The sequence below is a fragment of the Tachyglossus aculeatus genome, chromosome X2 (genome assembly GCF_015852505.1).
Source record: "Tachyglossus aculeatus isolate mTacAcu1 chromosome X2, mTacAcu1.pri, whole genome shotgun sequence".
Lineage (NCBI taxonomy): Eukaryota > Metazoa > Chordata > Mammalia > Monotremata > Tachyglossidae > Tachyglossus > Tachyglossus aculeatus.
In genome coordinates this window covers 4,217,067-4,231,614 of record NC_052100.1, presented here as the reverse complement: position 1 = coordinate 4,231,614, position 14,548 = coordinate 4,217,067, and the positions used below count along the sequence as shown (strand labels likewise).

Genomic DNA, 14,548 nt, shown 5'->3' with positions numbered 1-14,548 from the left:
AGAGGGTCAATCCCCGCCGCGCGTTTCGCGCCCGGCTATCTCGCTTCAGGCCTGCCCTTCCCCCTCAGCCGTTCCCAGCCCCAATGAATCTCTCACCCAAAATGTCCCTTTCTTCAATAAATGTTTATTTAAGCCTCTGGAAAACATTCAGCCGGTGGGTGCATAGAAAGTATGACTTTGGTCATCTAGGAAATCCCACTTTGGCCATCTAGGAAATATGACTTTAGTCATCCAGGAAATCCGACTTTGGCCATCTAGGAAATATGACTTTAGTCATCTAGGAAATCTGACTTTGGCCATCTAGGAAATATGACTTTGGCCATCTAGGAAATAGGACTTCAGTCATCTAGGAAATCCGACTTCGGTCATCTAGGAAATATGACTTTAGTCATCTAGGAAATCCGACTTTGGTCATCTAGGAAATAGGACTTTGGTCATCTAGGAAATAGGACTTTGGTCATCTAGGAAATAGGACTTTGGTCATCTAGGAAATCCCACTTTGGTCATCTAGGAAATATGACTTTAGTCATCCAGGAAATCCGACTTTGGCCATCTAGGAAATATGACTTTAGTCATCTAGGAAATCTGACTTTGGCCATCTAGGAAATGACTTTGGCCATCTAGGAAATATGACTTCAGTCATCTAGGAAATCCGACTTCGGTCATCTAGGAAATAGGACTTCGATCATCTAGGAAATCCGACTTTGGTCATCTAGGAAATATGACTTTAGTCATCTAGGAAATCCAACTTCGGTCATCTAGGAAATCCAACTTTGGTCATCTAGGAAACAGGACTTTGGTCATCTAGGAAATCCGACTTTGGTCATCTAGGAAATATGACTTTGGTCATCTAGGAAATCCAACTTTGGCCATCTAGGAAATCTGACTTTAGTCATCTAGGAAATCTGACTTTGGCCATCTAGGAAATAGGACTTTGGCCATCTAGGAAATAGGACTTTGGTCATCTACAAAATAGGACTTTGGTCATCTAGGAAATCCGACTTTGGCCATCTAGGAAATCAGACTTTGGCCACCTAGGAAATCCGACTTTGGTCATCTAGGAAATCCGACTTTGGCCATCTAGGAAATATGACTTTGGCCATCTAGGAAATCCGACTTTGGTCACCTAGGAAATCCGTTTGGTCATCTAGGAAATAGAACTTTGGTCATCTAGGAAATAGGACTTTGGTCATCTAGGAAATAGGACTTTGGTCATCTAGGAAATACAACTCCGGTTAAGAGAGCCACCCTCCCAGAACCCAAAGGGCCCTGGCAGGTGCAGGGATTAAGTTGGCTCTCCCAACTCTGGAGGGAGAGAACTTAGTCAAGGCCACTCATCTCTCTCCGCCGGTCCAGCCAGATACTCAGCACCTACCGAAAGATCAGACAATAATAATAATAATGATAATAAATAATAATAATAATAAAATATTTATTTTACTTGTACATATTCTATTTATTTTATTTTGTTAATATGTTTTGTTTTCTATCTCCCCCTTCTAGACTGTGAGCCCGCTGTTGGGTAGGGACTGTCTCTATATGTTGCCAACTTGGACTTTCCAAGCGCTTAGTACAGTGCTCTGCACACAGTAAGCGCCCAATAAATACGATTGAATGAATGAATGAATGAATAGTATTTGTTAAGCGCTTACTATGTGCCAAGCACTGTTCTAAGCACAGGGGTAGATTCGGGGTAATCAGGTGATCCCACATGGGGCTCACACTTTCAAATCTCCATTTTGCAGATGAGGTAACTACAGAGAAGTGAAGTGACTTGCCCAAGGTCTCACAGCAGACAAGTGGCGGAGGTGGGATTTGATAGAACTGCAGCCCGCAGAAGGTGCCTAATCAATACCTTAAGATTAAAGATTGCTCAGTCCTAAAGGCATTAATCAATCGTATTTTTTCAGCGCTTACTGTGTGCAGAGCACTTTCTATGTGCAGAGCACTGTACTAACAATACAAGAGAATTCACAGAAAGGTTCCTGTCCATAATATGCCAGGCACTGTACTAAGCGCTGGGGTGGATTCATTCATTCATTCATTCATTCAATCGTGTTTATTGAGCGCTTACTGTGTGCAGAGCACTGTACTAAGCTCTTGGGAAGTCCAAGTTGGCAACATAGAGAGACGGTCCCTACCCAACAGCGGGCTCACAGTCTAGAAGGGGGAGACAGACAACAAAACATATTAACAAAATAAAATTAATAGAATAAATATGTACAAGTAAAATCAGACAGGACACAGTCCCTGTCCACGCGGGGCTCACGGTCTCGATCCCCATTTTCCAGATGAGGGAACTGAGGCCCGGAGAATAATAATAATGGCATTTATTAAGCGCTTACTATGTGCAAAGAAGGGAAGTGACTTGCCTAAGGTCTCACAGCAGACCAAGCAGCGGGGCGGAGATCGGAATCCATGACCTTCCGATTCCCGGGCTCTATCTTTTAGACTGTGAGCCCACTATTGGGTAGGGACTGTCTCTATATGTTGCCAACTTGGACTTCCCAAGCGCTCAGTCCAGTGCTCTGCACACAGTAAGCGCTCAATAAATACGATTGACTGATTATAGGCTAGAACCCGCCGCGTGTCCCGCCCCGTCCCCTGCCCAGTACCTGGATCTGCTCCAGGACCTCTCTCTGCATGTCCACGGCCATGTGGTAGACGTGATGGTTGGCGGCGTTGTACATGACGGCGTTGAGGAACATGAGCATCAGGTCCCTCTGGAATTGGGCCGTGCTGCCGATCCGCCCTTTGGACAGGTTCCTCTTCAGGCTGGTCAGGTCCATGGGTCTGCGGGAGGCCCGGGGGCAACCGGCGTCAACTGGACCGCCGCCCCGGGGCCACCCTGGCCCTCTCCGGTACCCCGCCCTCCCCTCCGAAGTTGGGGGTGCCTGCCTTCTAGACTGTGAGCCCACTGTTGGGTAAGGACCGTCTCTATACGTTGCCAACTTGGTCTTCCCAAGCTCTTAGTACAGTGCTCTGCACACAGTAAGCGCTCAAGAAATACGATTGATGATGATGATGATGATGACCCAGGGGGAAACCTGGGAGTAGAGCAGCTGGGGGTAGTGAGGAAGGCACCCCAAAAAGGATGTTGGGGGAGGAAAGGTATAATAATGACGGCATTTGTTAAGCGCTTACTATGTGCCAAGCACTGTTCTGCTCTGCTCACGACTCTACCCGATAAAGGGAAACCCCGACTTACCAAATATCCAGTAGAGGACAAATATCAGGTCCCCTGAGGAAATCGCAGAGCGGAAAGATTCCCCGGTTCACCTTCGGGGTGTTCAGGGGTGTGTACCGGACACCGGGGGGGTGTATTAAGCGCTTGGGCAAGTGTGGGAATCCAAACCCGCCCTCAAGGAGCTCTCCACCATCGAGTGGGGGACACAAGGGTCAGCAGGAATATGGATGGCAAAGCAGGAAGGATGAGTGAATCGGGAAGTAGCACGGGTAGAGCGACTAGCGCTGGCGAACGACGCTACCTCAGTGTCGGGAGGGGCACGCCATTGGGGTTGGTGGGACGGAAGCGGGGAGGGCTTCCTGGAGGAGGGGTTTCAGGCGGGTTTTAAAGATGGAGGTAGGATGCGAGCCCGAGACTGGCGACCAGAGAGCTGAAGGAGAGACACGGGGAGACGGGGCCGGGGAGGGGGGTGTCTACTTACCTTTTCACTACGTCCTTGTAGCCCGGGGCCTGCCGGTCTGACACGGGCTTTAGAAATGGACTGCTGAACCTGTTGAGGGTTGGGGGTGTCATGGAATCAATCAATCAATCAATCAATCAATCAATCAATCGTATTTATTGAGCGCTTACTATGTGCAGAGCACTGTACTAAGCGCTTGGGAAGTACAAATTGGCAACATATAGAGACAGTCCCTACCCAATAGTAGGGACTGAAGGGGTGCCCTGCCTTGCTCCCTTTATTCAACACCCCTCTCCCCCCAGCCCTGCAGCCCTCATGTCCGTCTCTGTCATTTCTTTCTTTCTATTAATGTCTGTCTCCCCCTCTAGACTCTCAGCTTCTTGTGGTCCGTCTCTGTAATTTATTTCTATCAATCAATCAATCACTCGTATTTATTGAGCGCTTACTGTGTGCAGAGCACCGTACTAAGCGCTTGGGAAGTCCAAGTTGGCAACATATAGAGACGGTCCCTACCCAACGGTGGGCTCACAGTCTAGAAGACGTCTATTAACGTCTGTCTCCCCCTCTAGACTCTCAGCTTCTTGTGGGCAGGGAATGTGTCTGTTCTGTTGTACTCTCCCAAGCGCTTAATACAGAGCTGTGCACACAGTAAGCGCTCAATAATAATAATAATAATAATAATAATAATAATGATGGCATTCATTAAGAGTTTACTATGTGCAAAGCATTGTTCTAAGCGCTGGGGAGGTTGCAGGGTGATCAGGTTGTCCCACGGGGAGGCTGTCCAGATGAGGTAACTGAGGCCCAGAGAAGTGAAGTGACTTGCCCAAAGTCACCCAGCTGACAACTGGCGGAGCCGGGATTTGAACCCATGACCTCTGACTCCAAAAAAAAAAAAATGATGGCATTTGTTAAGCACTTACTACGTGCAAAGCACTGTTCTAAGCGCTGGGGGGATACAAGGTGATCAGGTTGTCCCACGTGGGGCTCACAGTCATCACCCCCATTTTACAGATGAGGTAACTGAGGCTCCGAGAAGTTAAGTGACTTGCCCAAGGTGACACGTGGCGGAGCCGGGATTCAAACCCATGACCTCTGACTCCAAAGCCGGGGCTCTTTCCACTGAGCCATGCCGCTTCTCAATAAATACGACTGACTACCAGAGAGGTTCACCTCAGCCCCAGGCTGGCCTATGGTAGCATCCGGCCCCGCTCAGCCCTAGGGAACTGTTTGGGAAAAGGGTCTGGGGACCACCCAGGCTGTTCCCCCAGTGGGTAAGTCACTTCCCTTCTCCGCTCCTCAGTTCCCTCATCTGTAAAATGGGGATTAAGATTGGGAACCCCATGTGGGACATGTTGGGTAACGACTGTGAGCCCACTGTTGGGTAGGGACTGTCTGTATATGTTGCCAATTTGTACTTCCCAAGCGCTTAGTACAGTGCTCTGCATATAGTAAGCGCTCAATAAATACGATTGATGATGATGACGATGACCGTCTCTCTATGTTGCCAACTTTTACTTCCCAAGCGCTTCGTAAGCGCTCAATAAATACGACTGAATGAATGAATGAACCTGATTGCCCTGTAACCACCTCAGTGCTTAGAACAGTGCCTGGCCCATAGTAAGTTCTTAACAAATACTATTAATGTATTGCCAATGTTGCCAATTTGTACTTCCCAAGCACTCAGTACAGTGCTCTGCACACAGTAAGCGCTCAATAAATACGATTGATGATGATGATATTAAAAAAACAAAACAACAACAAAAAAAACTGGGCCAGGTGAGAGCCCGGAAACTTCGGAACGAAAGTCCCGGAAACTTCAGAATGAAACTCAGAGTGGCCTTATTTCCTGCGGGGAGGGGACCCGAGGAAACATCTTTTATCCGTACCAAAACAGTCGCCCTCTAACAGGTCTAGTTCTGGGAGGGTGTTGGATTCGGAAAAGGGCAGAAGCCAGTTTTCCCGGGAGCCCACCTCTTGGACACACACCTGTGACTGGCAATCATCTTCCAGAGGGGCAGAAGCGTCTTCTTGAGGAGGAGGTGGTCCGGGTTGGAATCACTCCGGCTCCTGTCGGTCCTAGGAGAGGGGAGAACGGCGGAGAAAGCTCGTGATTTTCTCTATGTTCCTTTGATTTTTTTTTTTAAACGGTATTTGTTAAGCGCTTGTTAAGTAGTTGGGGTGAATACGAAATAAGAGCATTCAGACGGGGAGTGGAAGGTGGGGAGAGGATATTCATTTAGAAAAGGAATGAAAGCAAGATCGTCAGCTTCTTGTGGGCAGGGATCCCATCTACCCGCTCCGCTGCACTCTCAAGCTCTTAGTTCGGCATTCTGCACACATTAGGCGCTCAATAAATACCATGAGAAGCATATCTATTCTATTTATTTTATTTTGTTAGTCTGTTTGGTTTTGTTCTCGGTCTCCCCCTTTTAGACTGTGAGCCCACTGTTGGGTAGGGACTGTCTCTCTATGTTGCCAACTTGGACTTCCCAAGCGCTTAGTACAGTGCCCTGCACACAGTAAGCGCTCAATAAATACGATTGATGATGATGATGATGCTGGGGGTTGTCCCTTCCCCCTTCAAACGCCAGCCCCCACTCCGTAACCCGTCCGGATCCCAACCGGGCCGGGGAAAGCCCCCCGCTCTGGGAAGCGTAATCGCGGGAGCGGAGCCGGGACGAGCAGGGAAACGCAAACCTGGTGGCCACCGCGGCTCCTGGAAGTTCGGGCTTCCGGGGCGGCGGGATGGCTTCCGGCCCGGCCTGTGCGGAGCCTGGCGGGAGCCGTTTTCCTTTGCATCGACTCCGCCTGCCCCTGGTCTTCTTCTCACCAGACTCCTGGGCCCCCCGATTCTCCCTCAAGCCCACGGCTCGTCAGCCCCCCATCCTCCTCGTCCTAACCCACCGCCTCTCCCTCCAACCCACGGCCCGAGGGCGATCCAGCCCGTGGCCACGGAAGGGAGCCGTGCCTGGCGATGGTTTTGGGGATCTGGTGATGGAGGTGAGGTCGCCGAGCGGCCCACTGTCCCCGCCGTGGGGCTGCTGGTACTCACCGCTGCGAGATGGCGGGGCCGCTGCCGAAGAAGAAGTCCAGAGGGGCCCTGACAAGGCTGGCAGCGGCAACTCTGCTTTTGTCGTCGTCACCGGGCCCGCGGGCCGGGAGCCCAGCCGAGCCCTCGCCCACGTCTGGCTCCCCGTGTTCCTGCCGGGCAGTGTCCTGGGGCAGCTGGGAGACACAGGGAGGTTCACGGCGGGGTCCCAGGGGGAAGCCGGCCCGGCTGATCAATCAATCAATCGTATTTATTGAGCGCTTACTGTGTGCAGAGCACTGGACTAAATGCTTGGGAAGTACAAGTTGGCAACACAGAGAGATGGTCCCTACCCAACAGTGGGCTCACAGTCTAGAAGGGGGAGACAGAGAACAAAACCAAACATACTAACAAAATAAAATAAATAGAATAGATACGTACAAGCAAAATAGAGTAATAAATATGTACAAACATATATACATATATACAGGTGCTGTGGGGAAGGGAAGGAGGTAAGATTGGGGGGATGGAGAGGGGAGCGAGGGGGAGAGGAAGGAAGGGGCTCAGTGTGGGAAGGCCTGCTGGAGGAGGTGAGCTCTCAGCAGGGCCTTGAAGGGAGGAAGAGAGCTAGCTTGGCTGATGGGCGGAGGGATTGGGGGCATTCCAGGCCCAGGGGAGGACGTGGGCCGGGGGTCGATGGCGGGACAGGCGAGAACGAGGTACGGTGAGGAGATTAGCGGCGGAGGAGCGGAGGGTGCGGGCTGGGCTGGAGAAGGACAGAAGGGAGGGGAGGTAGGAGGGGGCGAGGGGATGGATGGACAGCCTGGAAGCCCAGGGCGAGGAGTTTCTGCCTGATGCGCAGATTGATTGGTAGCCACTGGAGATTTTTGAGGAGGGGAGTGACATGCCCAGAGCGTTTCTGGACAAAGACAATCTGGGCAGCAGCATGAAGTATGGATTGAAGAGGGGAGAGACACGAGGATGGGAGATGGCTGATGGGGCAGTTGGCCTCGCTGACGGGGTTTAGGATTTGGTGAGTCCCGACAAATTTGTATATATGTTTGTACATATTTTTTTACTCTATTTATTTATTTTATCTGTACATATCTATTCTATTTATTTTATTTTGTTAGTATGTTTAGTTTTGTTCTCTGTCTCCCCCTTTTAGACTGTGAGCCCACTGCTGGGTAGGGACTGTCTCTATATGTTGCCAATTTGTACTTCCCAAGCGCTTAGTACAGTGCTCTGCACATAGTAAGCGCTCAATAAATACGATTGATGATGATGATGACGATTTGGGCAGCGGCAGGCCCACCTCCCACCGCGTTTTTGGCCTCTGTGGGGTCACCCGCTGCCCCCCATCAGGTTCCAGCCGCGTCCCTGGAGGCCAGGCGGATCGGAAGCCCCCCGGGACTCTGTTTACCCCTCGATCACCTGTAGGCCCGCTCCTCCGCCAGACTCTCGTGGGGCCCCCGGGCTGGGAGGTTCGGGGGCCGGCTCTTCCGCCTCTCCCCCCGCCGCGCGGGCATCGCTCCCTTCTGGGGGGCTGCAACTTGGCTGGGCCCTGCCCCCGTCAGTGGCTCCCTTGCTACTGATGGACAGAGGCTCCATCAGGTAGGCCACCTGCAATGACAGCTCCTCGGGTCAGTCACTCGGTCGAGTTTACTGAGCGCTTACTCTGTGCACAGCACTGTACTAAGCACCTGGGAGGGGACGAGAGAACAATAAACAGACCCATTCCTTGCCCACAGCGAGCTTAGAGTCTTGGGGGTGGGGAAGAGATGGAGGAGGGAGACCTCGTTACCAGATCCACGGGGACGGAGGAGGGAGAGCCTGCCCACCATGTGGCCTACTACTACTAATAGTAGTAATAATAATAATAATAATAATGATGGCATTTATTAAGCGCTTACTATGTGCAAAGCACTGTTCTAAGCGCTGGGGAGGCTACAAGGTGATCAGGTTGCGAGAAGCGGTGTGGCTCAGTGGAAAGAGCCTGGGCTTTGGAGTCAGAGGTCAGGGGTTCAAATCCCAGCTCTGCCAATTGTCAGCAGTGTGACTTTGGGCAAGTCACTTCACTTCTCTGTGCCTCAGTTCCCTCATCTGTAAAATGGGGATGAAGACTGTGAGCCCCCCCCCCGTGGGACAACCTGATCACCTTGTATTCCCCCAGCGCTTAGAACAGTGCTTTGCACATAGTAAGTGCTTAACAAATACCATTATTATTATTATTATTATTATTATCAGGTTGTCCCACGGGGGGCTCACAGTCTTCACCCCCGTTTTCCAGATGAGGTAACTGAGGCATAGAGAAGTCAAGTGACTTGCCCAAAGTCACACGGCTGACAGTTGGCAGAGCGGGGACTTGAATTTAAAGTTGAATTTTAACGGGATTTTACTACTTAAAGCCCTGGCCCGGGAGTCAGAGGCCCTGGGTTCCGATCCCCGCTCTGCCACCCATCCGCTGGGTGACCCTGGGCAAGTCACTTCCCTCCTCTGGGCCTCAGTTCCCTCATCTGGAAAATGGGGATTAAGACTGGGTGCCCCACTGGGGACAGGGACTGTGTCCGACCCCAGCGCTTAGTACAGTGCCTGGCACACGATAGGCGCTTAGCAGATACCACAGCTATTATTAGTGGAGCATCGGAGGCCTTCCCAGACTGAGCCCCCTTCCTCCTCCCCCTCCCCACAGCACCTGTATATATGTATATATGTTTGTACGGATTTATTACTCTATTTTACTTGTACATATTTATTCTATTTATTTTATTTTGTCACTATGTTTTGTTTTGTTGTCTGTCTCCCCCTTCTAGACTGTGAGCCCGCTGTTGGGTAGGGACCGTCTCTAGATGTTGCCAACTTGGACTTCCCAAGCGCTTAGTCCAGTGCTCTGCACACAGTAAGCGCTCGATACAGAAGCAGCGTGGCTCAGTGGAAAGAGCCCGGGCTTTGGAGTCAGAGGTCACAGGTCCGAACCCCGGCTCTGCCGCACGTCTGCCGCGTGACCTCGGGCAAGTCACGTAACTTCTCTGGGCCTCAGTTCCCTCATCTGTAAAATGGGGATGACGACTGTGAGCCCCACGTGGGACAACCTGATCACCTTGTATCTCCCCCCAGCGCTTAGAACAGTGCTTTGCCCACAGTAAGTGCTTAATAATTGCCGTTATCATTATTATTATTATTATAACCTCCCCAGCACTTAGAACAATGTTTTGCACATAGTAAGTGCAGTGGTATAGTAAGTGCAATGGTATAATAAGTGCACAGTAAGTGCAATGGTATCTGTTAAGTGCTTATTAATAATAATAATAATAATAATGGCATTTTTAAGCGTTTTTATGTGCTGACTGAATGAATGAATGAATCCTACCTCGGAGAGGAACTGAAGGACGTTCTGATGGCAGCGTCGCCCCTCTTCCCGGAATTCCTTCCCGCTTCCTCCGTCCGGCTCGGGGTCGCTCAGCCCCGGAGGGCTACCCCCTCTCTCGGGGCTACTCCTCTCGTGATCCTCACCGCCCGGCTCTTCCATCTCCCTCCAGCTGCCCAGGTCCCGGTGCGGACGGGGGTCCCGCGAGCCGGGGGGCGGCTCGGACCGGTGGCGATCGTCTCCCCCGGGATTCGGCTCCACGTCCACCTGGGGAGAGTGGAGAAGGGGATCAGAGGGTCTCGTCCGGATCAGGCCCGCCGGCTTCCGACGCCGGCCGCGCTTGTTTTCTACACTGCAGCCGGAGGACGAAGCTCGGGCGGTAACGGTAGTATGGAAAGGAGAAGCATTTGCGCTCCGAATGGGTGCGACACGCTGTACTAAGAGCTGATACCACAGAGGAGAAAGCAGGTTAAACAGAACCACGCACGCTTAGTCTACTGCTGTTAACTATAAGTCGATTTGCCTGGATTAAAGAAGAGGAGGAGAAGAGAGCAGAGTTAGTTTCAAACCAAGCGCTGCCCCAAAACGCTTCCCGGACAGGGAATTCAGCCAGGCGGGAAACGCGGGGGCGGGCGGTCCCGGAAACCCGGGGAAGCCAAGCGTTAATGCAAGTGGAAGATCAACGATGAAGTCGGAACGAAAAAAGGCCAGAAGCGGGGAGGCAAACGGAAGTCAAAGGAACTCACCCTCCAAGAAGCGTCTCGAGAGCACTCCCGGGATTTAAACGTTTTCGGCGTCTTTGGGGGCAAATCAGGCAATCGAGCAATCGAGCAATCAGTCAACGGCTTTTATTGAGCGACGACTACGGACCCGGCGGCGTACGGGGCGCTTGGAGTGAGAGGGCACGACCGCTGCCTTCGGGGAGCTAACGGTCTGAGACATCAACTCATTTCCAGAGAGGGGTGAAATGGACGGAGAAGTCGGGGATGGTAAAAACCACTCCAGAAAGTGCAACGGAAGTGGCGAGGAGGCACAGAAATAAGAAGGGAAGATGCGAGAGGGGGAGGTCGGAGGAGAGGTTGATTGACATCAATACAGACACTGAAACCGTCGCAACCACCACCGAGAACGCGTCCTTAACCCGACGGCGAACGGGCATCAAGGACAAGGAGCCAAGATCAGAACCGACATCAGCAAGTAACTGTTCTGTTTTTTTTACAAAGCGAGTGGTCCGATCTTCGAACCACGGAACCATCCACAAGCCACTAAAGACACACACGAGGCGGCTGACCAGACCAGAGAGGGGAGACTGGGCTCCTCTAGACACACGGAAAGGCAAGGAAAAGAAGGCACCGAAGACCGAGGTTGAGAAAACAAATGACCGGCCTTGCCCGGCAATCGGCCCGCGATGGGACAACTCCGGGCAACCCCGGTGTTTGGCCGCCGGCGGGTCTCCGCCTCTGCCCTCCTGCCCGATGTGGCCCAGCTGAAGAGGCGACGTTATCTGTGGTTTGTGGTCCCCATCGCTTGGGAAGAGGACGCCCGGAGGAGAGCCGATCCCTGCCCTCTGGGAGCTTCCATTCTGATGGGCGTGGTGGGCACAGAGGTATTTCCCAGCCGGGCGATCGGAGTGACCGACGAGGGGTGGCCACTCCCTGACTCCATCCTGAGCCGGAGTCGGCGACTTGGCGGGGAGCCGGCTTTTTCTCCGGCCTGGTGGCTCCCGAGACAGGGAATGAGGACGTGGGGAGACGGCGTTTTCCTTCCGGAATTTATTGTTTCCGCGTGGGTGCTTTTTACAGGTTAAAAAATCCCGCGGGGCCTCCCGCGCCGGGCCCGCCGCCGGCCGCTTCTGCCCTAAAACGGGCAGCCGGGCGGCCTCGCCTCTCTGCCGGCCCGCCCGGGGGACCCCGGGGCCGGGGGTCTTCGGGTCTCGGGGGGCGGGGAGGCCTCACTTCTTCATCTTCATGTCCGCCTCAATGGCGCAGCGCCGACCTCTGGTGCCCCCGTCCTGAGTGATAGGCAGAAAGAGAAGGGGTCTGTGAGGGAGGGCGGAGGAGGAGGACGACGGAGGGGATGGGAGGGCGGGGAGGGGAAGGGGCCGGAGGGGGTCGGCATCCCGAGAACCAACCGCGTCGGCCACGAAGTCCGAAGGCGCTCCCCGGTCCTCCCAGAGAGCGGCTGGAGGCTTGGGGTGCGAGCGGAGAGGTGGGGGGCTCGGGCGCCCGACATCGATCACCGTGCGTGTGCGTGCGTACGTGAGGGGGGGGGGGGTGCCCGTCCTGGCCCGGCCCCAGCCCCCCACCGCTCCCAGGATCCCTAGGTGGGGCGGGGAGGAGGGGGAGGGGGGCGGGGAAGGGCGAGACTCTGGGCTAACGTACCTGTCCGTCTGTCGGCCCCCCTAAGAGGGGCCCTTCCTGCCGACTGACCCTGGCACTAAGCTCCCTAGCACCTCCTGACCACCGCTGCCTTCCGGGAGCGCGGAGGCCAATCAATCATGGGAAAGCTTCTTTGCACCTCCTCCTGTCCCTGGAGCCCAGCTCCTTCTCCTGTTCATATCTGGCTGTCTTCGATACGGAAAGGTCAGAGGGCCGGTCCCAGAGAGCGGGAACGGCGCCCGGCGGCCCGGCTTCTCCACGCCGGGTGGCCCGGGCCTGGGGCGGGGATTCTGGGGAGGAGGTGGCGGCGAGCGGGCCCGCTTTTTCTGAGGGGCCGGAGAGGTTTCGGTCCCTAAAGGCCCAGGGCCCAGAAAATCCTCCGCTCCCAGTTCGGGGCCGCGGGCCGCTGTGGGGAGCAAGAAGGGAAAGGGGGGGGGGGGGAAAGCCGTTCTGTACAGGCGACCTCCGATGGGCGGGACGGGGCCAGAGGGGACGGCGGCCGGTTGCCGTTCCGGGGCGAGCGCGTTGAGGCTGGCGACCCCCGCCCCGCGACCCCAACCGCCCGGACGCAGCCGTTTCCGCAAGCTCTGGCCCGTGCCGGGAGAGGAAAGGGCGCGAGAGGGGGCGGCCCTGCCGGGCTCCCGTCTGGAAGGCGACAGCGGGAAGGCGGTGCCCGCCGAGGGCCCGCTGGGAGCGGCGGGCGGGCACGGGAGGGGAGGACGGAGGGGGGAGAAAAAGAGCGAGAAAGAGAGAGAACGACGCCCACCCGCCGGAGCCGCCCCCCCTAGGCGGCCCCCGTCCCGAGCCGGCCCCCGACGCACACATGCACACGGACAGGAAAGCGGGAGAGGAAATGGCGGCGGCTGGGCACCGGAGCCCGGGCCGGCCAGGCGGGGCTCGGGGCGCCCGCGCCCGCCGTTCAATACTTACAAAGAGAGAGAGAAGGAAGGCAGGAGAGCCCATGGGGACACTGTCCTGTCAGAGGACAAACGAACAAACACACACACACACACACAAACAGACAAAGCCGATCAGGGACGGCCGGAACGCCGGTCCCGGGGACCGGAGTGGCGCACGGGCGCCGGGTCGCCACCGGGACACCAGGAGGAAGGAGTCCGGGAGACAGATCCGTCGCCCGCTCCCGAGGGCCGGGACGGGAGGAGGTCCCTGGCACCCCCAGCTTCTTCGGGGTTTGGCGGGGCGGGGGGCGGACGCCCGACATGCTACACGGAACCAACGTCGGGGCTCGTGGAGACCCCCGAGGGCCGGCGTCCGGCCCGCCGCCGTCCCTCACCTTCTCCGAAGCGTCCTGTTTGCGGGTGGAATCCCTCCCTCGCAGGCTCTTGGCGCTGATGCCGGACTCGGACGTCTGCATGATCAGCTGCGTGGCCAGGAATTGCTGTGGGGGCAGAGGTCGAAGGTCGAGCGGGGGGCCAACCGGACCCCGGTGGGCCGGGGACGGAGGAAGGGGCCCGGGCGGGCGAGCGGACCCCGGCTGATCCGGACCGAGGCCCCCTCCCCTGTCTCTTTTTCCCCTTTAAATGTGTTCGTTGATAATAATAATGATGGCATTTATTAAGCGCTTACTACATGCAAATCACTGGGGAGGTTACAAGGTGATCAGGTTGTCCCACGGGGGGCTCCCAGTCTTCACCCCCATTTTCCAGATGAGGTCACTGAGGCTCAGAGAAGGGAAGAGACTTGCCCAAAGTCACCCAGCTAATTGGCGGAGGCGGGATTTGAACCCATGACCTCTGACTCCAAAGCCTGGGCTCTTTCCACTGAGCCACGCTGCTTCTCTAAGCAATTACTATGTGCCAGGCACTGTACTAAGTGTTCCCCCCCAACCCCCCAGACTTACCTCCCTCCCCCTCCCCACAGCACCTGTGTGTGTATATATACGCATATATACACACATATATATACACATGTGTATATATATATACACATATATATACATATATATACACATGTGTATATGTATGTATATATACACATATATGTATGTATATATATATGTATGTATATATACATATATATGTGTGTGTGTATATATATGTTTGCACGGATTTATTACTCTATTTTATTTGTACGTATTTATTCTATTTATTTCATTTTGTTAATG

At 54.3% G+C, this 14,548-nt stretch overlaps 2 protein-coding genes across 3 annotated transcripts in view; both read right to left on the bottom strand.

Annotated features, from left to right (window-relative positions):
• Positions 1–66: 66 nt before the first annotated feature.
• On the bottom strand, positions 67–11,300 carry LOC119949620 (bromodomain-containing protein 8-like). Its single transcript, XM_038771490.1, has 9 exons — positions 11,142–11,300; positions 10,792–10,890; positions 10,049–10,312; positions 8,113–8,301; positions 6,703–6,875; positions 5,637–5,726; positions 3,669–3,737; positions 2,616–2,793; positions 67–1,371 (listed from the first exon to the last, which is right to left on the bottom strand). The coding sequence occupies exons 1-9, from the start codon at positions 11,298–11,300 to the stop codon at positions 1,321–1,323; spliced, it is 1,272 nt and encodes a 423-aa protein (XP_038627418.1). The 3' UTR covers positions 67–1,320.
• The window catches only part of BRD8 (bromodomain containing 8), a 26,638-nt gene continuing 22,968 nt past the window's right edge, over positions 10,879–14,548 (bottom strand). The window contains exons 20-22 of one of the 2 annotated variants that reach the window (XM_038770875.1): positions 13,718–13,822; positions 13,354–13,398; positions 10,879–12,056 (exon numbers count right to left, since the gene is read on the bottom strand). In XM_038770875.1, the coding sequence (XP_038626803.1) occupies positions 11,997–12,056; positions 13,354–13,398; positions 13,718–13,822 (210 nt within the window). In that variant the 3' untranslated portion in view covers positions 10,879–11,996. Of the gene's footprint in view, positions 12,057–12,688; positions 12,830–13,353; positions 13,399–13,717; positions 13,823–14,548 lie in introns of those variants that run through there. The other variant, XM_038770876.1, reaches the window with a different exon arrangement.

Coding starts and splice junctions, on each gene's coding strand:
- LOC119949620 (XM_038771490.1), bottom strand. CDS start 11,300: ATGGTTCCGTGGTTCGAAGATCGGACCACTCGCTTTGTAAAAAAAACA. Junction 6,876..8,112: donor GCGGAGGAGCGGGCCTACAG/GTGATCGAGGGG, acceptor TGTGTCTCCCAG/CTGCCCCAGGACACTGCCCG. Junction 2,794..3,668: donor TACAAGGACGTAGTGAAAAG/GTAAGTAGACAC, acceptor GGCCTCCCGCAG/ACCCATGGACCTGACCAGCC.